The 26,389-nt window shown below is 37.8% G+C and overlaps 1 protein-coding gene across 4 annotated transcripts in view; it reads right to left on the bottom strand.

Annotated features, from left to right (window-relative positions):
• LOC120415202 (glycogen synthase kinase-3 beta) overlaps positions 1-26,389 on the bottom strand; it is a 54,097-nt gene that overhangs the window by 19,958 nt on the left and 7,750 nt on the right. For all 4 annotated transcript variants that reach the window (XM_039576675.2, XM_039576662.2, XM_039576670.2 and 1 more), the window contains exons 2-4: positions 21,225-22,143; positions 8,050-8,240; positions 1,675-1,758 (exon numbers count right to left, since the gene is read on the bottom strand). In XM_039576675.2, coding sequence (XP_039432609.1) covers positions 1,675-1,758; positions 8,050-8,240; positions 21,225-22,089 — 1,140 coding nt within the window. In that variant the 5' untranslated portion in view covers positions 22,090-22,143. The remainder of the gene's footprint in view (positions 1-1,674; positions 1,759-8,049; positions 8,241-21,224; positions 22,144-26,389) is intronic.

The following is a 26,389-nucleotide window of genomic DNA, read 5'->3' as shown; positions in this document are numbered from 1 at the left end:
TGTCGAAAACGAACGAAAAATTTAGAAAAAAGAGATAAAAAGAGAAAAATATGAGTGTTTTGATGGGTATCACTTATAAACAAGGAAAGAAATCGCAAATTGGGGATCGGGGAATGATGACTAGCAAAAATGAAAATAAATTCTACAGGAAATCAAAAGATGAAAAAGCATTCAAATTCATAGGAAAATTTTATTGTGATGTCAACGAAATCGTAAACAATGATATTTATTCAATTCAGCTTTTAGCAGCTCTCCGATAACAACGGAAAATATCTGCCAGTAATTAGCAGTCCGATTAGAATTTTAAATTAAAGCTGAATCGGTGCTGACTAACTCTTGCGCTAAGCTTTCGCTCGCTCTGGGGAGTATTTCATTTCGTTCTGTCACGCGGAATAATGACTCACGTGTTAACGCAAGTGTCAATCCGAGCGCGCAAAAACAAACGCCAAACCGTCGTCGTCGCGCGGAATCTAATGATAAAAAACACCGATACAGTCAAACTTTGTTGGTTTGACACACTTTTTAGAGGTTTGCCGAGTTGGAAAAATACGACGAGTGCTGAAAAAATCGAGTTTTGGAGTTTCATACTATTTGCACTTAAAATAAACTTTTTGCAATTCCGCTGTGAAACTTTCAACTTTTCCTGTCCTTCTGGAGAATCGAAACGGCCTACTTTTCCCTACCAAAAATAACAGAATGGAAAATTATTATCCTTTCAATACCAGTGCTGAAAAGTAACATTTTTTAATATTTTTCTGTTTTAAACGGTGAATTTACTAAATACATGAATGTTTGACATAACATTTTATTTGATTCTAGAAGTTTTTTTCGAAATGGCAAAAAATGTTGTAAGCAACTCGTTGTAAAACTTGATTTTTTCAGCACTCGTCGTATTTATCCAACTCGGTTAACCTTGTTGGATAAATGTACGACTCGTGCTGAAAAAATCTTCTTTTTGTAACTTGTTGCATAAACTACTATTTCAGCACTCTTAAGAGTGTCGAAACGAGTTCAGCACTTTGATTTTTGGGTTACTTCAGAAGGAAAATTTAATAGTTTCACAACGGAAATGCAAAAAAAATCTTCACATTGATTTTTTTTGTCAAACAACCGAGGTTTCACCGTACCCCGATCGTTTCATCCAATCAAGTACTGCGTAGCTTTTCTGTTTTGCGTGCGATTTCGAACTTTTTTTTTTGTTTTTGCTGCGTGTCTCACTCACTTTATTTTGATGAATTTCGTAATCGTATTCACGGTATATCGTCGTCACATGATAAACAGGATAAACAGGTACGTATTGTTTTTTTTCTGAGTTGATGTTTTTTTTTTCTTCGTTTAATCTCGATGACGCACCTTGTTATAGAGGTGTGTTTGCTTCTAGGAAGGTAAATCATTTGGGATTGGAAATTTTTGCGTCGAACTGAATTTCCTTTCCTTTGAAGTTGCTGATTGACATTTTGTTGATTGTTTAAAAAAAAGTAAATCAACTGTTCTACTCTGTATTCAAATCAATTTTGACTTTGGAAATTAGTTGCGCAGAATGATTTTACAGATTTTATGCGATTATTTTAAATTTGAAACAAGAATCATTATGCTTAGCTGGTGGTGGTTTTCGATATGGGGTTGCAAACTTTGTACATGACCGGTGAGGGGTTAACGCCAAGCCAAACTTACCTTTTCGCCGCTGGAGTAAAAGAAATATTTTAGTTTAACAATATTACAGTGTTCTAGCCGTCGCATAATCTGCAGTTCGCGGTTCTGAAAAGAGAAAAGAGAAAGAAAAACGATGATTAGTTAATTTGATCGATAAAACATGATGAAAAAGGAAAAAATAAAATAAAAGTAATTTCTGTCGCTTGGGCGCGGTATCGGAAATGAACACAAAAACCCACAAATGAAAGGGACTGACGTTGAATAATTGATTAAATGCCCCCCTTCTCCTTGTCGTTCAATTCGTCGGTGGGAAACCCTGCAAGGTTCGCACCAATCAATGAATTCACCGAAGAGGCTTCACCACGCCGCCTTCGCTTGCCGTAGGTTCAACGGCTTTCCGGGGAAAGGAAATTTCATTCAAGAATAGCTTCCGGAGAGTTCACTTTTCTTGAAATCACTCACCACCGTGGTAGCTCTTTCGAAATGCTGCGGGGGTGTTTAATTTTAAAAACCGCAAGGATATTTTTAGCTCAGAAAAAGCTCAGGGCGAAATTTCACATTTTTATCAAGAATTTTGACTGCGTCAAACAGAGCAAGGATTGTAGGAAGAAGAATCACTTTCATCACGTAAGAGTTTGATTTTTGTGAGATTACCTCAATTCATGCGTAACATTATTAAAAAGACTAGTATTGAACATTTCCAGAGCTTTTTTTTTTAAGCTATAAGCTATTGTCATTCATATATTTATGAGACCATTTTTATTGAAAAAACTCTAGATTTCGTCTAAAGAAGATAAAGATTTCCTAAATCATTTCCAAATGAAAATTCTTAACGCTTCAACGCCGCCATATTGGCAGCCATCTTGAATTACATATTTTCAAATCACGTTCTAGCATTATTGGAGCCATTACATTAATTTTATTTCAAGGAGTTTTAAATTATTCGATTTATTTGTGTTCAAAATAAAAAAATAACTCCACAATTAAAAAATGGAAGATTTTTACATAATTTTATTTTCAAAAAGATGGATTCTATCCAGCCTTATCAATTTAAAAATCTTGTTTACTTTATACAAGGTTCATAGGGTTGAGTATTTTTTGTAATCTGATTGATTTTTTTTAAAGAACTTAACGTTTGCAAAATTAACGACATATTCTTGGCCTTGCTAACTTAAAAAATGTTTGAAAAGCATGTTAAGGTAAGATTGAAAACACAAATAAATAAAAAAAGTAATTTTTAACACAACATAAAAATGATTAATTCCATCATTTTTTGTATGACCCAAACTCAACCCCCAGACCCAATGTCACCCCTGATGACGGTACTCTAAAATTTCAAAAAAGTATTAAAATGCAAAAGGTAATGATAAAAGTTTGTATAAAAAGTAAAATACTATCAGAAACAAATATAAACTAATCAAGATAAAGCCGGTACGAACTTTATGTAAAGTTTTGGGAGAAATTAAAAAAAACCCTAAAAAACAAATTTAAGCATTATGTGTGGAAAACGCCAGAAATCACATTTTCGAAGAAAAAAAAAACTAAACCTCATTTAAGATATAAAAAAAAACTCCTTTTAGATATTTTAAATGACGTTTTAAACAGTGGAATTTGTTTGTATCAGCAGAAAAATCCAAATAAGTAGTATTTGAATGATTTCTACACAGTAAAAAAATTGGGTAAAACGTGTAATTTTGGAAGGTTGAATATTTCCTCATTTATGATGTAATTTTACCTTAACCCTCTACTGCCCAAATTTTTTTTTCGAAAATATTTATTTTTCCCGTGTTCAGGAGGTCATTTTGAGCAACTTTTGTTCTACGAAAAACTTAACTTTTCTAGTTTTATGTTTTTCTTGTTTCATTTTTAGTATTTTAATTTGCATTTATCTTGCTTAGTTTATGTTTGTTTCTGGTAGTATTTGGCCTACTCTACCACCTAATATAATTACATTTAGCCTATCTAATATTTTCACGTTTTTACAGTCACTTTTTCATTTTTTTGCATGTTTTTTACATTTTTTGCTATAGAATCGCACCATCATCATTTAAATTGCAAAAAAATGCGTAGAGGCATAGTCTGGGATACTACACAAATTACTGCATACTTCTTTTTACTGAAAATATAGGAAATGTTAGTAAAAAACGTTACTTAATCCACCTTTAGGTGGTTGGTGCCTTCCTCACATTCATAAAGTCAATACATTCATTAAAAATAGCAACATTCCCCCTTAACATGTTTAACAAATCAACTTTATTACTCATTTCTTTTGATAGGGTTCGCAGACCTTCAATATTTCTGGCTCATCGGCAAGGTCTGATAAAAAACTTACCCAACGATAGTTCGCATGGAAGATTCAGATAATATTTTTATCACAATATCTGAAATCCGACATCTAAAAGTGTATAAAAACACTTGAGTGCCAATAACTTTTGATAGGGTTGAATTTGAAAGGTCTTTTGATTATCTAATTAACGATTGGTAGCTTGATGGACCCGGACATCATTTTTACTGAAATATCTGAGATCCGGCCTCCAAAAAGTGTATAAATAACACTTAAGTGCTAATAGCTTTTGATATGATTGTCAGATCTTCAATGTGTTGGGCTCATTGGAAAGGTCTTTTTAATACCTTTCTGAAAAGGTATAACATGATAGGGTTTCTTGCAAAAACCACCCTTTTTACAATCTTCCGGACATACGCCAAAATCGTTTTTTTAGCATAACTTTTGAAGTACTTAACTAAACTTGCTGATTTTAAATAGAGACCTATGGGACCCCAAGACGGATCGAATGAGACTAATACGGTCAAAATCCGTTCATCCAGTCCGGAGATAATCGAGTGACAATTTTTTTGTCCACCCACCTACACACATCCACACAGACATTTGCTCAGAACATGATTCTGAGTCGATAGGTATACGTGATGGTGGGTCTACGAGGTCGAATTAAGAAATTCATTTTTCGAGTGATTTTATAGCCTTTCCTCAGTAAGGTGAGGAAGGCAAAACACTGCCAAAGTTGACCCCTAAAAAAATGACATTTTTAAAAACATTGGCAAAGTCACATAAAACAAGTTAAACTTCCAACCCTGAAATTTTCTAAAATTTTAAGAGTTCTTCTTTCTAATGCTTTTTAAAGATCAAAAATCGGTTGGAAAATTGATTTTTGGCGATTTTTTAGATCGAAGCCCGTCTAAAGGCGGGGTTGGGTTTTAGAGGGTTAATTCAGATTAAAAAGTGACATTACACCAGAAAAATTGTAAAATTACATATTTTCATAAGTAAAATTACACTTTTTTTTCTGACATGAAAGATGTACCCGTAATTGTTTTTTAGGACATTTCAGTTTTATAAAGATTTTATTTTGACTAGTTTTTAACGGAAATTAACTCTAATTATTTTTTGGTTTCCTTCTTTTTATTGAATATTTGTCTTTTTGTCTAAATAAAAATATTTGTACTCCATAAAATTTATTCATTTGAGTTCCAAAAAAAATGTTTTAGGCATTTTTAAGCCGAATTCACGCTTGAGTCGAGCTACCTCAGTCATAGGCGGGGTTCTATCGTCAAGGGTTAATAGACGATTTTCACCCAAAATTTAAAAGCTATTGTGAAAACCCCCGCAAATAGGGGAAAACCGGCAATTTTACGAATGTTTGTTCTAAAATTTTTGTCACGACTTAATGGTAACCAATGAATAACTGTCATACAAGTAACAACCAAATTCGAAATTTAATTTATATCTCAAATCAATCAAAATTAAAAAAAAAAAAACCCACACCCCCTAAACCTGGGGGAAAAACCTTTTTCCACATCAACGGGCGTGCGTCACCAGAAGGGACATTTTTGTGGTGGGCAAGTTTTCCCCTCCCCACCCCCACAGCGCCTTTCCAAATCGATGACCCCGATAAAAGTTCCAGAGCGCGTGGAGCCTTTCAACTCGATTGTCTGCTGAAAAATGCTGGAAACAATCTTGAAAGCCGATTTTTGTTGGAATGTTGAAAGTTTCCTCGCAAAGTTTACATTTCAATTTGTCAACGTTTAGAAGCGTCCGGCGACCAAGTTTTTCGCTAATCCGGGACGAAAAGTTTTCCCCCAGCTGACTCGTTCCACGCCAATAGTTGGTCGGAAAAGAATTAGCTTTTGGAAGCACACACAGGAATGCACTTGACGGGGGAAAAAGAAAACAACACCGAACATCCTTCGGGGTGGGGGTGAGAAGATTTACCGCTGTTGGGTAGGTTTATTCGCAGTTAATAGAAAACATTCACTTGCAAATAAATAGCGCGGTTTCCACGGTAGTGTGTGGCTTTTCGTGGAAATTTTCGCCCGCGCCATGGCGCTTACTCGGGAAGGATGGTGGAAAAACGATTAAGATTATCTCTACCACCTCCCTCCTAGAGGGGTTGGGAGGTGAGAATGTGCAAGCTTCATGGGTTTTAAGCGAAAGCGCCATAAATTCTGCGAACAACAATTTGAAACAGCTATTAAACGTTCTGGTGGAAGTTGGCATGTTTTGCACGCGGTAAAGTGTCTAGTCAATTGTCTGATCAGCGAGCTTTATAACTTTGGGTAATTGTCGGGTAATTTATTGCGGCACACTTTGTAGTTTCATAGAAAGTTATGTACCCTCTGAAGCCCTTTTGGAAAATTTATGTTTTTCTCGTTTTTAAAGAGGGCTCTGATGAACAACTATACACGGTCAAAAAAGACGAATTTTTGATGCTTGAAAAAGTTGTTATCTCTTTTCAAATGCAATTTTACCTTAATTTATGTGGAATAAGTAAAATCAAATATAAACAGATGTGAATTTACACAAGTTTAGAGATACCGAAGCACATTTTTTTTCCGATGCAAAATCTGTCAATAACGAAAAAAAAAAAAACCATTAAACGTGCAAAGAGACTAGTTGAATAGAACTTGCTTTTAAAACTGACAGCATGCTTACCAGCTTATAAATAAGTCAAATTAACCTTGTTTTTAGTATGATTCACCAATTTGGGAACTGGATTTTTAGCCTGATTGTTTTAGGAATTTTGGCGTAAAATATTTTTCACAATAATTCTTTTTTAATCATAGATTACACGATTGTTTACATTGTTACTTATAAATTGAAAACCAATAGCATTTAAAAAAAATATATCTGGAGTATTTTTTGAAAAGGTGCTTGTCTTTTATATGTTTATAGGACCTATTCAAAAAATACACTAGATATTTTTAACCCTTCACAACCCAACCCCGCCTTTAGACGGGCTTCGATTTAAAAAATCGCCAAAAATCAATTTTCAACCAATTTTTGATCTTTGAAAAGCATTGGAAAGAAAAACTTTTAAAATTTTAGAAAAATTATGGGTTGGAAGTTTTACTTGTTTTATGTGACTTTGCCAATGTTTTTAAAAATGTCATTTTTTCAGAGGTCAACTTTGGCAGTGTTTTTTACTAACATTTCTTATATTTTAAGTAAAAAGAAGTATGCAGTAATTTTTGTGGTGCCTCCGACTATGCCTCTACGCATTTATTTACAACTTAATTGATAATGGTGCCATTTTATAGCAAAAAATGCGAAAAACATGCAAAAGATTTAAAAATTTACTGTAAAAACATGAAAAAATAAGATAGGCAAAATGTAATTATATTAGGTGGTAGAGTAGGCCAAATACTACCAAAAACAAACATAAACTAAACAAGATAAATGCAAATTAAAATACTAAAAATGAAACAAGAAAAACATAAAACAAGAGAAGTAAAGTTTTTCGTAGAACAAAAGTGGATCAAAATGACCTCCTGAACACGGGAATAATAAAAATTTTAGAAAACAAAATTTGGGCAGTAGACGGTTAAATAAAATCGGATACACTGCTAAATTTATTTTGACAATTTTTTTGCATAATCCAAAATGAATATTTTTGCATAATCAAAAATGAATATTTTTGTATATTTTGGAATATTTTTGCATAATAAAAAATATTTTTTTTTTCAAATTTTCGATATTTTTGCATGAAATAAAAAAAAATTGCGTTTTCAAAAATGAAGTATTAATGAAAAAGAAAAATTTGTATAGCTCTTTTTTTTCTTAATAATCCTCATCAAATACTTTTTTAAATTCCATATCAATGAAATAAAAAGAAAATGATTGAAAATATATTTTGGCGATAGCAGGGGGTTATTTTTGAATTGGAAAAATAAAACTGAAACATTGCAGTAAAGAATCAGATCGATTTCCAATCTTCGACAAAGTTTTTGATTGTTGACGTGGCGACATCTAGGACAAAAGTAATCTAACTTTTTGGATGAATATATCAGAGTTAATTTTGGGAAAATTAAATATTTGGAAGTTTATTTTCGATACACTTTTTAAATCGAATTAAACGTTAAATAAAAAAATCCTTCTCTCACCTTGAATCGTTTGTCCTGTAACACCTTCTTGATCGCGACGAGCTCGCCCGTATCACAGAGCGTCGCCTGGAAGACGACACCGAAGCTTCCATTGCCGATCACCTTCGTATCTGTGTACGATACTTCCTGTGGTCTGTCTGGTCCTTGGCCGGCTGTTGCCACAACCGTTGTCACTTTTGAACCATCCTTACCTGTTTGAGAGAGAAAAACACGAAAATTAGAATTGTTATTCGGCCAGGTGAAAAAAAAGCTTTGTCACGAGCGCGAAGAATACGAGCTTACGAGGAGTGTTTTTCCGCGAAAATCGCCTGATTAATGGCGCTTCCGTTGATTGAAAGCTTGGGATGCTGGAAAAAAGGATGTTTTCACACTTCTAAAGCACTCTTCTGGCTGTGCGACGGCAAGGTAACACAGGATGTGACAAATGAGTGTTTGCCAAAAAAAAAGCTCTTTCGCATTAGAAGTATTTGGGGAAGCTCTCAATTTATCGGAAAAATGACACCCCCAAATCCTCGCTAAATTCCAGTTTTACGTTTCAATTACGAGGAAAAGGCGCCATTATTTCCCAGAAAAAAAGTTACCTCATCTTGAATCGGTATCTTTCCGCAAAAAATGCTGCGTCACTTCGATTCACCTTAAAGCTACTCCCCCCTGCGTTGAGGAGCACCACCACTTCTTGGAATCTACCCAGATCGATGTGGCGGACATATCCATAAATTCGATATTCACCAAAAAAATAATGCCTTTTCGCTCACTTGGAAGCACCTGACGTCTTGGTTGCTGCTACTGATGCCCGAGGATGTATGTGTGTGTGTGTGTGTGTGTGTGTGTGACATCACTTTTTGACTTCAAAATTGTTCCCGGAAAAAAAGAAGTTATGACTTGGGATGGGTGCCCCCCTCTGGGAAGAGGAGGGAAAAATGTGCTGACTCGATAAAATCGATACGGCCTTGCCATCACTGCTACTGCTGTTGGGCAAGATTTTCCGGTATACGGAAGGTTAAATGAAGAATTAATCACAATGTATGATCTTGGGCTTCCCCGTATGGATGGGGATTGGTAGAGGTTTTGGGGAAAGGATGGTCCTTGATTTAATGAGATTCGCTCAAGTAAGAGTGTGTGGTATCTTTCGGTGAAAATTGTTTGAGCAAGCAATTTAAGTTGAAATGACGTTTTAATATATTTTGAAGACTAAACATTGTTTGAATTACTGAATAACTGCAAGCCAAAAGAGTTTTCTCGGGTGAGTTTTCAAAAAGCCGTAAGAGCCACTGTGACCTCCGACACTAATATTCGTTTTTCTCCAAATTGTAGCAAAATTTCATTTATTTTTGATTTGGGGCACATGAAAGACGTGTAGATGTAGATGAATTGAAAACTAATACAAGATTCGTTGAATATAAATATGACAACATTTACTTTTTTTAATTGATTATTGATAACAAGTTATTTTTGATAATTTTATTCAAAGAAAGTGTGATAAAGTTTCAATAAAATAATCACAATCGGTAAATTTGTGATGTACAAGGCTGTGTCGTAATTTGTATAATTTATTTTTGTCAATATTTATACATTTATTTATTATTATATTTATTATTGTAATATTCACTTTTAGAAGTGATTTGTTGGAACATTCGCTTAAGAATTCTTGAAATAAGTTAATGATCTATCCAGAACATCAGTATACAATATCATATTCAAGATATATTTTTTTTATTTTCAAATACATATTCTAGATATAAGAGAGTTACAAAATAACTACAACGTGCTACTGAACACAATATTTATTTCGTTGATTTCTTGTAATTTTACGTAAAATTAGCGAGGAATCTCAAATAACATAAATGTAATAACGCATAAAAATATGTGTTCAAAGTGTTCAATTTAAAACTAAAAAGCAAAATAATCAATTTTGTTATTCAAAAACTAAATATATTTGTGCTTTAACAGTGTTAACTAAAAGTAAATAATGCAAGCTTAATAGAAATTCAAAGAATTCTTGATGAAGTCAAATTGAAGATTAATCATATTTCAAAATTCTTTTGAATTGTTTTCAATTTAGAATTTTAGAATTTTGAATTTGGTGATAACACATTTTAAAAAAATGGATGGTTAAACAATTTGATAGATAAATATTATATTTTTTCGGTGTAATTTTACCTAAATTTCTGTATAAAAATTTCAATTCGGATAATCGAATCACGATTTTTTTTCTCTATGTCTTATTTTTGATTGATGAGATTAAGTATGACCCCTTAACTATGCTAAAGTGATTTAGAATTTTAAAATCCAACATGGCGGCCAAAATGGCGGTGATCAAATATTGAAAAAATCTATTTTGTAATTTAATAGGCAATCAACTATTCAAATCTGACTAAAATGGGGTCGCAGAACTCGAATTTGATGTTAAAAGTAAGATAATAATAATAAATTTTTTTTGGTCGGGATTTGATTATCTGAAGTCCCATACAAACCTTAAGAAAATCGAACTTCGGATAATCGAGTCTTGACGGCAATATGTAAAACTACATTTGAAAAATTAACAATTTTTTTTCTGACACAAAATATCTAGAGATCAACATTTCCTAAAGTAGTATTGCCATGATTTTCTATACCTTTTAATACTATGGGGCAATCCATAAACCACGTGGACACCTGAGTGAGTGGTTTTCCATTGTCTAGTTTTCACAAAAGTGTGCACGTGATTTATGGATAGCCCAGATTCTAAAAAAATATATAGTAATTTACGCCTTTCGGACTTAAGAATCTAGACCAATCATTTACCGTCCAAATTTTAGATCATATATTTTGAATTTCACTTTTGAAAATGTTTTGTCACTTTTTCAGTCTAAAATGAGGAAATTTTACTGTGTACATTCAAAAAATAAATAAAAAGTTATTGATTTTTTTTATTAGGTGTTTTGATACGTATTATTCGTGTAAAGTTTTCATTTTTCGTGTTTTTATTTTTTTTTGTTCAATGAAATTAAATTATTTGCTGTAACGTTTGAACAAATTACGTTAGAACATAGTCCAGCCATAGCACAAAATACTAAACTAACTTAATAACTGTTACTATAAGAGAAGGTTGCCTGATCTTAAATACCTGACGTCGGAGTTAAAAATTATAAGGTCACAATTCACCTCTGTTTCGATGTAATTTTACCTAAGTTTTATGTAAAAAAGTAAATTACACAGAATAATTTTTCTAATTTTTGATGTAAAATTACATTTTTTCTGACACTAAATTATTCATGAAAAATGTGCAGTTTAACATCATTGGTAAAATTTACATCTTTTTTTACAAATAATTTTAGGTGAAATTACATCATCAAACAGGTAAATTTAAACCTGCAGCCTCTGTATCTATCTAAAAAAAATTAAAATGAAAAGTTTCCTTCTTTTAAATATGACTTTAAGCCAAAATCAATTTAAGCGAATATTTTGAGGAACTTTACAAAACCTTAAAAAACTTTCAAAACAGGTCTGCAAAATCGTAACTTTAATATTCACAGAAAAAACACTCCGCAAAAAAAAAATAAATTAACAAACAATAAAGCTTGCTTAAATGGCTCCAGTGATGGGATTAAGTTGTCGTAAACAGCGCCCCGCAAAAACCGCTTGACAAATGTCCGCGAATAAAAGGCTGAATGGCAGATAAAAGTGGAAAAATTAATGCGAAACTACCTAATTGAATCGACAATTAACTTTGTGTGTGCGGGTGCACTCAAACTAAACTCGAACCAGTTTGAAAACGGACCGCCCAGCCACTTTTCAGCACAGTCAAACTCCGGTAGTTTGATGGAAAGTGCTGTTCGACTGTGAAAGAGTTCGTATCGTCAGTGTTTATTACCCGCTTGCCAGCGTTTATTTCATGTTAAATAATTAAATCAATTAACAACTTTTGCTACAAGTCACCCGGCGCGGGGAGGGAGGTTGGATCCGTGATTGAGGTGAGTTACGGGCGTACGGCCAATTCAATTTGTCATCGAGAATATAACGTACAGGTCTTCGTGGGTTCATTTCCCGATCGATTCTCTGCAGGCGTCGCCGTTGGAGGCCGCACCTTTCGTGGACTTCCTTTTACGATATTACCCAGAGTGGCTTTGAAAGGAATCTCTTTGGATTTGAGGTGGTCTTCCGGTTGTCGGTGAACTATACTTTGTTGTCCACCACCTTCGATTGGGTGAATAAGGTAGTTGGAATGGTAATTAACGCCAAGAAGGTAATTAAAGTCATGGTCGAAGCCGTTCACTAACTTTACGTTTAACCTGCGTTGGCTAGGAAAGCCACCCAGAATCGATCCAGCTCGCGAATCATTGCGAAGAAATGTCAGAAATCGTACAAAACGCCTTCGTCATGGTGACACTGCATCGTCATCATCGACGAGTAGCTTGACGGCGCCAAAACTGGTCCCCGACTTATCTGCGCAATCTGGTTTTACCGCTTTTTGAAGTCACAGCAGGCTATATAGCGGAATTGTGAGACAGTGAAATTTATTTGGGATTTTTGCAGAACAGGTCGAAACTCGAAGCTGGTTGTCCAATTCAAGTAGAAAGCTTGTGCCGACTTCATTAAGAATTACGATCAACAACAACAACGAGGTAATCAACGATCATGTAAATTTCGCCAATTGTAAACCCGTGTGACGCACACGCTTCCAGAGGCTGATCTTCGTCCGTCGGATCGTCCAACGAACGTCAGCCATTAGCATCAAAAAGTGCTTATCAAGCGTTCTACCTCCGTCGGGGTGTTTACGCGACCTCTACAAAGCAAGACGTTGTTGTTTTGCCACAGTTCCGCATCTGTTCCAGCAGCCAGGACTATGTCAACAAACCGCGTCAAGTAATCGCTTCGAGATCTAGTACGAGCTGGAAGCTGTGTTTGCCAGCTCTGATAGGGATGATCAGTTTGTAGCTCTGGTTTGGCGGAGACCTTGAAACGTTCCTGGTCTGCTTTGTCTCGGGGCTCGTTGACCTAGTTAGCGTCGCACAGCTGAGCCGGAGTCGATAAAGACCCGTTGCGTAACGCAACTGATTGGGCGATGCACATCAGACAGCAACGTGTCAACCGGGCAGAGATTCTGTAATCGTTGTGCAGATAGTGCGGTTATTTGAGCTAAAAAGCGTAATCGGAGGTTATGGCACTTTATTGGCGCGATACACGCGTAATCTGTACAGCTGGGGTATCATTTGAAGTGTGCCCAAGTCGGACCATGCCAAGCTTATCGCAATGTTCTACAAATAACGCAGTGGATTCACTGGTAACATCTGGAAGAAATACTAACGATCTTGCTTATATTTGAGTCCTACTGAAAGACAGTCGTATCAAGTGAATATATGGTTACTTCCATACGCTTCAGGGACTCCAATCTGATACTTGAAGAAGTGACTAGATGCCCGGATAACCTATTCTATGAGACAAGATTGATATAGTTGGCCATAATTACGGAGTCCTTGATAGATTGGAAGTAATTCGTTTCAAATGAATATCTGTTATCTTTCATACTTGTATTTGACCTTCTGAAAGTAATTCGTAACAATTGAATATCTGGTTACTTCCATACCCTTCAGGGATTCGAATCTGACACTTGAAGAAGTGACTAGATGTTAGGATAAGCTGTTCTATGCGACTTATCTCTTGCTCGAGATATTTGGCCATAGTCACGGAGTCCTAGAAGTACTGGAAGCAATTCGTATCAAATGAATATCTGTTATCTTTCAAATTTGAGTTTGAGTCCTACTGAAAGTAATTCGTATCAAGGGATTCGAATCTGATACTTATAGAAGTGACTAAATGTCCGGATAACCTATTCTATGAGATTAATCTTCAGCTTGAGATAGGTGGTCGAAATCACGGAGTCCAGAAGTATTGAAAGTAATTCCTATCAAATCAATTCTGGTATCTTCATAGTTGTATTTGAGTCCTACTGAATGTAATTAACACTCGCTTTATGGACAATTTCCATTCGCTTTAGGGATTCGAATCTGATACTCAAAGAAATGACTAGATGTCCGGATAACCTTTTTTTATGAGACGCATCTCTAGCCTGAAATAGGTGGCATAGAAGAGTTGAAAGTAATTCGTATCAAATGAATATCTGTTATCTTTCATACTTGTTTTTGAGGCATACTGAAAGTAATTCATATCAAGTGAATATCAGGTTACTGCCATACACTTCAGGGATTCGAATGTGAAACTTAAAGAAGTGATTAGATGTCCGGCTAACCTATTCAACGAGACTAATCCCTGGATTGAGATAGGTGGCCGAAATTACGGAGTCCTAGAAGTATTGGAAGTAATTTGTAACAAGTGAATATCTGGTTACTTCCATACGCTTCAGGGATTCGAATCTGATACTTAAAGAAGTGACTATTCTATGAGACTTATCTCTAGTTTGAGATAGGTGGCTGTAATCACGGAGTCCTAGAAGTACTGGAAGCAATTCGTAACAATTAAATATCTGTTAATTTTTATACTTTGCTGGGAATCGGATGAAATTCTTGTAGAAGTGACTAGAGGCCAAGATAACCAAAGCTTTGAGACTCTTCAAAGTATCACACGTATAACCCATATGATATGAAGATGTTCTACGAATCATTCTGCTATTATCACGTATGGAGTCCAGGAAGTAATTCGTATCAAATGACTTATCTTCCACTTGTTTCAGGGGATCGAATCTGATACTTATAGATGTGATTAGATCCGGACTTTTCGAAAATGTAAGTATTCCAAAATAAATCGAATCTCTACATCTGTTTGGTTCATATATACTTCTTGTGAATTTCAAAACATTTTCTGAACCAAATCTTCCCAAACAAATCGATAGTCCTCACAACTAGAACTGCGTTCTGTTCAAGGTCTCCCCGTCGTAATTCGTTTACGATCGTCGCAATTGTCTGGCGTGCAATTAGGGAAAATTGAAGAGTGTCGCAATATATCCCCCTGCGGCAAGTGAAAATTAGGTTCCATTTGGCCAAAACTGTCGTTGTCACCATTGACCTATATCTTTGTGTGTGAGTAACGTTTACGAACGTCCCGGAAAATTGACAACTGTTGATCCTGCTAGGGGTGATATCGATTGAATGCTAAATTGGCCAATTATGGCAGCGCGTCCAGATGTTTTGGTAGGCACTTCAATCGGTGTACATTATCCAGAACAGGGGGGGGTGTCCAATTAGGGACTAATGGTATACCCCTGGAGCGTTACCGGTCGGTGGCGAGGTATCATTAGTGTGTCACTATTGTGTGAGGTAATGTGTGCGTGAAACAAAAGGGCTGATATTGACTAAACCGAATGATTGCGTATCACTAATTATGACATACATGAAAGGACATTAGCGAGTTACAAAGGACTGTAAAAGACCATTCTTTCAAATCAATCGGTTATTTTTAAACCCATTTCTCGCAGGTCAATGGTAAACAACACAAAGCTTCTCAATTATGCATCTTTACATCATCAAGCGGACTTTCCCATTCGACTCCCCTCCCTCAAATCTCTGTTGTGGGCATTTTACAGCAAATCCAACGTAGGTGTTGAACCGAGACCACCGTCATAATGCACACAAACACTCTGTGGTGTGATGCGATGCATGCAACGTATGTTTCCAGCACAGGTGCAACCAATTAAACCACCAATCATTTGCAGGTAAACATCCTCCAGAGTACACGAACAATCCTGCCAGATAGCTTTTTGGTCCGGTAACAATAGCTATACACGCCAAACGGGAGTTCTGACATCCAATAAGATCAAAATCTGGATCCAAAGAATACAAAACTCGCTTTGTTCTACCGAGATTCGAACCGGAGCTCTTTGCTTCTGGATCAACGCTTTACCTCTGAACTACTCTGGCTTGAGGTATCGTTGATGGGTTGCCCTAAATTACATTAATCCTTGATTTGGGTGTAGAGCCATGACTCGGCGCGAACACAAACTTTTGGTACAAGTAATTTATGTTTCCACGTGTCTACGGACGACACGCAAGGGGTTTTGTTTTTCGTGTTGACGAGTCACCACAAATTTTGGGGCGTGTCCCGAACGTTACCACCTGGGCCAGCTAGACGGATTTTCCGGGGTCTTCCGAGAAATTCCTAGTGTATTCTTTCTGCACGATACACAAACCGGTTGAATGCCGTGAAGGAATTGTGTGCAATTAGTGCACACAGTGGGTGTGAATTGTAGTGTTACGTGACATACTTGTTATTTCCGATGTCCCACAAGAGAGAGCGAGTCATGATGAGGATGACTTCAGTGCTGAAATATGAGAGGTCATTCCTTGTTCGACGTCGTCACTTGCATAAAGGGGCATGCACTGCTGGCATGGGCGTCCCAAGATTGAAGAATTTTAGTTAAAAGTTAATTTAAGTCACCAAACCTAACTGATTTGGAGCGTTTGGAACGGTATGTCCACGCATCCTTCCTCCCCTGTTGATTATGTGCAATGTGGTCCGTTCACAGAATCTCTCTCTGCGATTAATGCAATGCAGTAGTTCTTCGGACTGGCTATACTTATTTTTGATTAGATTAGATTAGATCAAATGTCAGAAGATTCGCGTCTTCTCCAAAAAAGCTCGAAGTAACACAAAATACCTTACCATAAGAATAATTAATGGGATTGATTAGAAACCCCCTTAGCAACGCCAATGGCCTCGCCATAATTCTATGCAATCTTGATAGGGCGGCCGGCGTGGCTGTCGGCATGCCACACGGGTGGTATAACTTTCAGGCGCAACCACAAAGTGCTATTTTATTCAAACCCGCGCGCCTCACGTCCTCTACGACCCCCGGATTCCACGTTGAACCCCGGACGGGCCAAATGCTTAATTTATTATTTATACTTTCCTAAATGGAGACGCCACCACTCTCTCTCTCTCTCTTTTCACGGTAGAATTCTCTTTGAGAGTGTGAGTTCAGCCCAGAGAGTCCTTGCGTTGAACACTTTGACCTACACAGCAACCCAAAAAAACGGAGGTGATCCGGATTGACCGGGTCGAACCGCAACTGGGTCAAATCGGAATATTTTGACCTAGAAACAGTCGACACGGCCGGTTTTTGGCCAAAGTCCAACGCTCAGGTAATACCTTTCGTCCGTGAGTTCAAAACAATTGACGTGATTAATTGTCGAAATGATTCAAGAATGTCAAAACAGACGACGAGCCACCAACATCAATCAAAACGGATGGAGGGTTCTTATCGGACGTTGCTACGCTAATAAATGTCACATCTTGCGCTGAAGAGGTTATCAACGCCATGATACGGTGGACGTCGTCTGCAAGCTTTGATAAACAGTGGAATCTCCACAACAGGCCACCACAACAAGGCAACCCCCTGTTGGTAGCTGTGAAGGATTAGATTCGCTTCACTGGCTCGGACTAATGCCCGGTTTGGAGAAGGTTCATTGGCTACCGGTTGGACGCCACTACTGGTGTTGAAGTCGTACACTCAAAGCTTAGCGAATGGAGTTCAGCGGGCGTTCTGGATCATAACGATTTCGATTGCAAGTAACTTCAAACATACTTAACTAACTTATTTGAAATGCAAGAAATGGCAATACCAAGGTTGTTTACGATAAAATTATCGAGGTTCGATAACGATAATGGTTAAGACCGGTGGATCTACCGCCGTAACAAACAAGAGGTCGGCGGTTGTTGAGACCAGATCATACCCAAAAAGCTTCAGTGAGTCCGGTAGACAACTTTGCCTTGATGTTGAGATGTCCTGGGTCATCCAAGGATTCCCTGATGTTAAGACCGGTGGGTCTACCGCCGTAACAAGCAAGAGGTCGGCGATTTTTGACCCCAGATCATACCCGAAAAGTTTCAGTGAGTACGGTAGACTACTTTTCTGTGCTGTTGGGATGACCTGGGTCATCCAAAGACTTCCTGGAGTTAAGACCGGAGGGTCTACCGCCGTAACAAGCAAGAGGTCGGCAATTTTTGAACCCACATCATTCCCGAAAAGCTTCATTGAGTACGGAAGACTATATTGCTAATGTGTTGGGATCAAGGTTGCTAATCAATAAAATTATCGTCGATAATATTAGGCTGGTACCCCCCCCCCCCTTCATAGTTGGCCCGAAAAATCAGGGGAGCAAAAAAATATTTTTTCAAAAAACTTCAACATTTCAATGAAAATTTAGGTGCAATCAGCTGAAATAAATTTAAAATGCATTCCCCTGGCCCTGCGTTTAGAATCATTTTTAGCATGTTTGGGTTGATTTAAAAATCTTTTTAATTTTAGAAAATTGTCGCAAAAAGTTTTTTTTTCGCTGAAATTTGTGTTTTCGTCAAATCTTAATTGTTTTGAGAACGAATGATTGCAAAACAACTGAACTATTGTAAAATGCATTTTAAAACAATTTTTTCATGCAAATGTTGAAATTATGGCTTGTCCTTTCAATATTTTATTTTTTTTTGCCACAAAATAATACAAAATCACAAAGTATACTCAAATTTTCAAAATATGCAATATGGGTTTCAAACGAAGCGAAATTTTGTATGCTTTTTGACTTTATGAGGGTTTTTTTTTGGAAAATACTGAAATTTTCACAAATTACCGTATTTTTTCGAGAATATCCAAATTTTTAAAATATGCAATATGGGTATCAAACGAAGCGAAATTTTGTTTGCTTTTTCACTCTATTAGAAATTTTTTTTGGATAATAAAAAAAATCACAAAATAACGTATTTTTTTCATAAATGCTAAAATTTTCAAAATTTGCAATATAGATATCAAACGAGTTGAAATTTCGTATGCTTTATACATTTATAAGATTTTTTTTTGAAAATAGTTAATTTTTTGAGTAAATATGTTATTTTATGAAAATTTTGATATTTTCAAAAAAAAAACTTTAATAAAGTGAAAAAGCATTCAAAATTTTGCTTCGTTTGATACCCATATTGCAAATTATGAAAATTTTAGTACTTTCGGACAAATACGGTATTTTGTAAAAAAAATGTATTTTCCTAAAAAATACCCTACTAAGCGAAGCAAAACTAAATTTCGCTTCGATTGATACCCATATTGCTTGTTTTGAAAATTTGAGTATTTTCGAAAAAAAAATGAAATGAAAATCTTAATATTAAAAAAAAAACTTTTATTGTGAAAAAGCAAACCAAATCTCGCTTCGTTTGATACCCGTATTGAAAATTTGAAAAAATTTGAATATTTTCGAAAAAATAAGGTATTTAAATAAAGTGAAAAAGCATACAAAATTTTACTTCGTTTGATACCCATATTGCAAATTATGCAAAACTGAGTACTTTCGAAAAATACGGTATTTTGTGAACAATTTTGAATACACTTACATAAACTTACTAGATTTTCAAAAAGTGAAAGCATTGAAAATTTCACATGATATGGTTGAATTAAGTCGATTTTAGAAAGATTTTAAAAATTAGTTATTCTCGGGTGAGTTTTCAAAAAGCCGTTAGAGCCATCGTGACCTCTGACACTAATTTTCGTTTTTGTCCAAAATTAAACAAAATTTCATTTATTTTTAGTTCGGGGTAGAGGTGGGCTAAAAAAAAAGCGAGCCGCTCAAAGAGCCGGTTCATTAAAAAGAACGAATGAACCATGGCTCACAAAAAAAGAACCGCGGTTTTTTTTTCAAACTCCAGGCTTATGAAAGAACTGTTCCAAAATGGAATGATTTTTGAACTTGTTATGAATATAATTCATTGAATTTCCAATAAATTGTAGTGTAAAATTTGTTTTTGAGAATTGGAAATGCAATTTCAAATATTTTAATGCTAATAAAAAAATAATCCCAACATTGTCCCTTAGTGTACTTTTTCAAGTACTTTAGGTTAAAAACGGCATGTTAATGAGGGAATATTTTCCGACATTTTCAGAGCTGAATCGTCATATTTCATTGGGGAGTCTATAGCAACTATCATTGAAGGCAATCTTTGAACACCACTTTATAGTTTTCAAACTTAAATTTTCAGTTCCCTACTTTGTTTTTGAAATTCCAATAGTAAATGATTTTTTAAAACAAAGTGAAGAAACTTCGAATTGTATTCATCGTACATTAAAGTATTACCCGAATACAAATTTGAGCATTTGAAATTGCTTGACTTGTAAATCATTATCAAAAATCTACTAAATAACTTAGAGATTTAAGAAAAAAATAAATCTTCTAGCCCGAATAAACTTCACCGTTTATAGACTTTATCGATCAAATCAGAATGTAGAAAAGAGTTAACAGAATATTTTCTCTTAATAAAATATCAGCATTAGTTCAATTTTGGCAGAAATAAACGTAATAAATGTAAGTTTGGATACCATTCAATCATTCAAACGTTTAGGTTTAAGTAGAAATGTTGACTTAGAGATCGCCAAGACCTATGGTTTTAAAGGGCATTTTCTCGTTTTTTAGTAATTTTTGTAGATGATTTATATAATTCAAATGTGAAATAGCTTCAAAAATCACACCATACTTAAAACATATCCTTTTCATCTATATTTTGAAAAGAGCGAAAGAGCCGTTCAAAAAAGGGCTCTTTTTAATGAGCGAACGAAAATGAGCGACTCCTAAAAAAGAGCGGTTTTGCCCACCTCTAGTTTGGGGCATTTGAAGGACGTGTAGATGAACAATCTCAAGCACTTTTGATATTGGTTTTTCGTAAGTAGGTCGAATACCGATGCAAAAAGGACTATGTTTACCAATGGCTCTTACGGCTTTTTGAAAACTAATCCGAGTATTGTGCATGATCGGCGATAAGATTATCGCCGATAGAATTATTGAAATAAATAATAATAAATAATTATAGTTCTATCGTTATCGTTATCGAGCCTCGTTAATTTTATCGGTAGGGATATCCATGCTGTGAGAGTTCTGGATCATACAGATTTGGTTTTCAAGTTGCTTTATAGATTCTTTGAATACAATAGTGACAATACGATGTTCACACTTTTCGGAATGATGTTCACTTTTTGTACAAACTAGTTTTGGGTGTATCATAGCTACCATTAAGTTACTAAGTCTCACAGCACACGAAGACGAAAGTGGTGTTACAGAAATAATCGTGGGGGACACCTCTAAGCAGTTTTTATTACAGGAGTGTTGATTTAAGCTATCTGTAAGGCTTGACGAGAGTAATAACAAGCAGTTTCTCTCATGGTATACCTTCCGAAGTCTTTGAAATAACATACAAACACCAAGAATACTCACACATCTCCCGAAACTTCCGGGACAGCCGGCTGAAGCTGAAGCAGGTACACTGGGGCGTCACCGCGTCCGCGTCCACCCCATACTTCTCCATCTTGCGTTCCCGTTTCCGGCGCTTCTTCTCCTCGGCCAGCTGCTGCTGCACGGAGAACTTGTCCCGCAGCTTGGGACTGCCGTTCTCGTCGATGTAGTACAGCGTGTGCTCCAGCCCGTCGTACTTATTGATCAGCTTGGGATCGATGGAGAACGCCTGCAGCAGGCTGGGATCGACCAGCTTTTTGGACTGCAGGAGCGCGGTTCCGGAGGCGGGTATAGCCGAAGATCGTTGCTGCTTCGCTTTGGCACCGCCGGTATCGCACGGTCGGGTCGCCAGGCCTTCGTCCATGTTGGGTGCTACAACTATATCACTACTGCTATCACAGGTGGTTACGACGGCAGTGCTCAGCGCCCGAGGACTGTTGACGTCCGGCAGGCTCTGGCAGGTCCGCTTGTTTCCCAGTTTCCGTTCAGTCTTACTGTTCTCTTGGTCTAGCTCGATGATGTCCTCTTCCTCCTCATCGTCGTTCTCCTCGCCGAGCACGTACGTGGATTTCAGCCCCGTCGGCGGTTCCGTGTACTCCTCGACGGCGGCCAGCTGGTGCGTGCTGGCGCTTACGCTGTGCGTCCGGTCGATGTCCGACGTCGACATGAACACGCCCGAGTCCGACGCGACGATCGTGCTGGTCCCGAGCGATGGCAGGATCTGATTGTGGCGCTGCTCGTCCGTTTCGCACTCGCTGTTGTGCTTGATGGCCTCCGCCCGACGACGCACGATTGCCGCCATTGTCAGCGGCGGCGTCGAGTCCTCCAGACTGTTAATCTGCTTCATATTGTGTGTGACGGCGCGGCCAAATCTTGACAGCCGCTCAATCTACTTGCGCGCCTATGTGTTTGTAGAGTAGAAACAACAGTCCCAATTAGCACAACCGTAAACACTCTGTTCCGATGACGACGCGACGACCACGGGGAGCAATCGATTATCACTGGGAGAGCTACTCTCTCTCGCTTGGTTCTGTACACACTGGACAACAACATTCGTAAACAAGACTTGAGCTCTTCCGAGCGCGATTACCGCGCGCTTATCAGCAAACACGCCCCAGAAGATCGTGCCCTTTGGAGCACGAAAGCGTCCGCGCGTCCAGATCGTCCACGTGAAAGCAACTCACTGCGGCGTTCCACAAATCAAAAAAACTGCGTCGCAGTAAATTCGCGAATAGCCGAAGTCGACTCGAAGATTTGTACCCCTCTGAGGTCGTCGGTCCTCGTGGGGGCTTGGCACCGTTGTACACGACCCGCCGGACCAGCTATTTACGAACGGGCTTACCACAACAAAACGTCAGGGATTGTGACCCCTTGGGAGACTGTGCTATTTTAATGGGCTATTTTTAGCACACACTACACGGCGAACGCAACACCAAGAGTCGGTTGTACGGTTGATTGATGCCTTCACTTCTTCTTCCCGCCGCGGAGTTGCGCCGCGCAGTTCTTCCATACACACAGGTTATGGCCTCCGGCCAATGTTATGGACATTCCTTTCTCCACAAGTTTCGGTTTATTGCCAATAAGACGTTTTTTTTGCAAGTCTTAGCGCAGGGAGGTATTCACCATTGCTGCGAAGCAGCGCAAAGGATCATGATATCCGATACGAACGCGCCAATATCGATAACCTCTAATTGGATCAGCTGCATGCGCAGTGCTTCCACGATTAGCCGAGACCTGATTCGAGAGCGCCGATCAAGCCGATGAATACCAGCGAGTCACGGTTTTCGCTTGGTTGAACTCTGCGAGCGTGCGCGCTCCAAACTTATTCCGGAATTGAACGCAAACGGACTTTGCCAAATCTAATGTTTGGCTGATGAAATCGCCTGGCAATGTTGCCGCAGACGGTCGTCGCGGTTGAACTTCTTCTCCGATGAGCGATTTTTCAAGGATATTCGAGGTGCAACAGGTGAACCGGAAGGTTCTGCGATATTGCAGTAAACACTTCTTAATCTACCCTCCCCCTTGGAACGAGAGGATAGTGGTGTTTGCCAAACATTTCAGGTACTTCAAGAGCGTAATGGATTCAGTGTTGTTATCGATAGTCTTGGGCGGTACGCCCAAGGACGATGTGTCACTCAATTTAGTAAATGGTTCGCGAATGTTTACTTTTTATAGCTTTATTACAGAGTGCTCGCGCGCGAACATATGCCATTCCCCGGCGAAGGCAGATGTTTCGTCGGAGAAGGTACAGAGAACGCGTCATGAAGATACGCGGGTTTTCAATAGGGCAGTAAAAGTTTATGACGCGAACCCATCACGGAAAAGTGGGAGGCGGAAATTGTTTTCGATGGATCGTTGTTCTGAAAATTGACTGACTCAGGATCCATCTACCAACCAAAATGACGATCAAATCACCATTTCTACCGTTGATGTTGATCAGTTCAAACAGTACTGATCAAATACATCAGGCGAAACCTGCCAAACCACTTCGCTGCATCGCAGCAGATCTTCATCGTACTCAGCAAACGTGGAGTTTCCAAGAAGTTTGGATGATGTAACCCGCGGACAGAAAACGCAATTCATCAAATATTTGAAGTCGCGGTCAACAACTCGCTCCTGACCGGCTGACTGATCCGACATGTGCGATATCAAACTCTTTGCTATCGGCGTAGATATCGCCGTCACCGCATTGTGTCTGATAAACTTATGAGAATAACCGGATTCCATACCGGTCGCACGCAGTAATTGGACTCCTTGTCTAATCACAAATCTCTCACTAATCCGCAAACCTCAAAAACTTGGCATGTGTCCAAGTCGCGAAACGCGACTCAACCGCACGAAAAGAGTTCACCGCACCAAAACGTGCGCGCAGTGCAACAACTTGTACCCCCTCACACTCAACAGAAAATGGGTGTCTCCGATCGCGCCTCCACCACAATTCAAATGGACGCGAATCTATTTATAGCGGAGATGTCTGAACGCCTTTACGCGCGCGCCTCAATGGCAGGCTAATTTTTGCCGCAACAGCAACTCCATATAATGGAGTAACCCCCCTCCGTCACCCTCTTCATCAAATCTCGCAAATTTGAAGAAATCGTACGGTGAAGGCAGGAGTCTGCCCAGGAAGCTGCCGACCTCCGCGCGATCTGGATATCGCGGACACGGACTTTGCGAGCAGGAAATCTTGATTGATATTGGGGGGAGGTTACCTCGAGAACCGTTTTGCGACATTCCACACACACACCGCGTGGTGTAGTGGTAGGTCGTCACGACGACGCTGTATTGACGTCACGTATTGCTACCAGACGCTTGGAAGTGTTTGGTGAGGCGTACGAATCGTGTGCGGAATTGGTGCGGATTCGTACACGTGGTTTCTTGGAAATCTTGTTAGCTGGGATTTAGGTACACACTAATTTAGTTACTGATTTTTGTTGTATTGCTGATTTCCAAGACTACAGGTTAGATTCGGAGCATTAGGTCTGCTGCCATAACTAAATTATTTTCTGCATTCGCATTCGCATAGCGGGTTTTCGCATTCCATTCTCTTAGCGGGTTGCAGACTGGATTTCGTCATGTATATGTGATGATTGTCTATTCCAGGTTGCTTAGAAATTGATTTAAAGGAATTAAAACCAATTCTACCATGCAGCCATAACTAATTTTTTTTGCGTTTAAACAACTAGTTCTAATATCTACTAATTTAACGTATTGACTGACAGCTGTAATATGGTTTATATTTTGATATTACAACAAAAAATATTACCATGAAGACTTTTACTAAGCTTGATTGGAACTCCAGGACGTTGTTGGATGAACTGAGGCATGCAACATTTTTTTGAAAGTATTGGTGTAGATTTTAAAAGTATACATCAATGCTTCAAAATACTTCGCTGTTAAGCTGGTTGTCCCGCCCGTGTGGATCAATTGGACCGCGCACTGGACTCACAATCCAGAGGTCGCCGGTTCGAATCCCGCGGCGGGCGCTCTAAAATTCTTTGTGTAAATATGGGTATTCGGCGCCGTCGCTCCGTGCCATACTTTCATACACTTAGGAGCCCAGGGCGGCGAAGTCCTTGTAGATAAAAGGAAGACACTAGTGGTTGGTACTAGCTATAAAGTCAACTTCGTTTTAAGCTGGTTGACGTCGAGGTCTTCACTCCACGAACTCCTTGTATTATGTATAACTTTTGATTTTCAAAACAAAGTACCAGGAGTTCTACCAACAAAGAATGCACAGACCATCGATGTTCTTGTTATCTTCAAGCCTGAATTAGGACCGATGTTTCAGTACTCCTTGTACCATATTTCCACTAAACTCTCTTAGAACGGATCCCAAGTAACATTTTTAAACCAACTAGCCACTACCTGGTTTTATTGAGGTTTTATCTTAGAATCTTGATTACAATAAGCAAAAGCTAATTAAAAGGTTCTAACAAGGTTTTATGCCTCGGACATAAAACCTGATGAAAATAAAAGCCAAACTGGCTTTGAATAAGGTTTTATGAAAGTTTTAAGAGAGTCTTGAAAACCAGATGGCAATACTATGCCAAATGGTTTTATCGCAAGCTTATTTAAAACCAAGGGTGTTGTAGCTGTCAAGTGCCATTAGGTATGCAAAAAGATCACTTAAAACCATGTGCTCCTAAAAGAGCATTTAACGCAGCCAAATAGCAATGCTTAAATATGGCGCTGATTGACAGCCATTTTGGCAGAAAAAAAAGAAAAAGCATAAATTTTATTGAAATTTGATGAAAACCAACATTTATGATGAATTTAAGACATCGTTAATTTTTTTTACAAAAAATGCAAATTATAAAACATTTCATTAAAAACTGGGATCACAAAAGAAATATTTTTGATGAAGCGAGTTGATGTTTTTGGCTCTATCTCCCCCACATTTATCGATAAAATTTCAATCGCAGCTGATTTTGAGCCACCAATTGCGAACAATTTGCTTTGATATTATTATAATTACCTCCAATATTTATCATTTCATTATCGCCATTTTTGACAACCATCTCCATTATTTCATTGGGCAAGACGAAGACTTATTTTTTGCCACAATAAAACCTGTTAGGCATAACACGTTTCAAGAAGTATGAAATGTAATTTTTCCATAACTCCTAACTAGGTTTTAACAAAGGTTT

Source organism: Culex pipiens, chromosome 3 (genome assembly GCF_016801865.2).
Source record: "Culex pipiens pallens isolate TS chromosome 3, TS_CPP_V2, whole genome shotgun sequence".
Taxonomy (NCBI): domain Eukaryota; kingdom Metazoa; phylum Arthropoda; class Insecta; order Diptera; family Culicidae; genus Culex; species Culex pipiens.
This window is presented reverse-complemented; position numbering and strand designations above follow the sequence as displayed.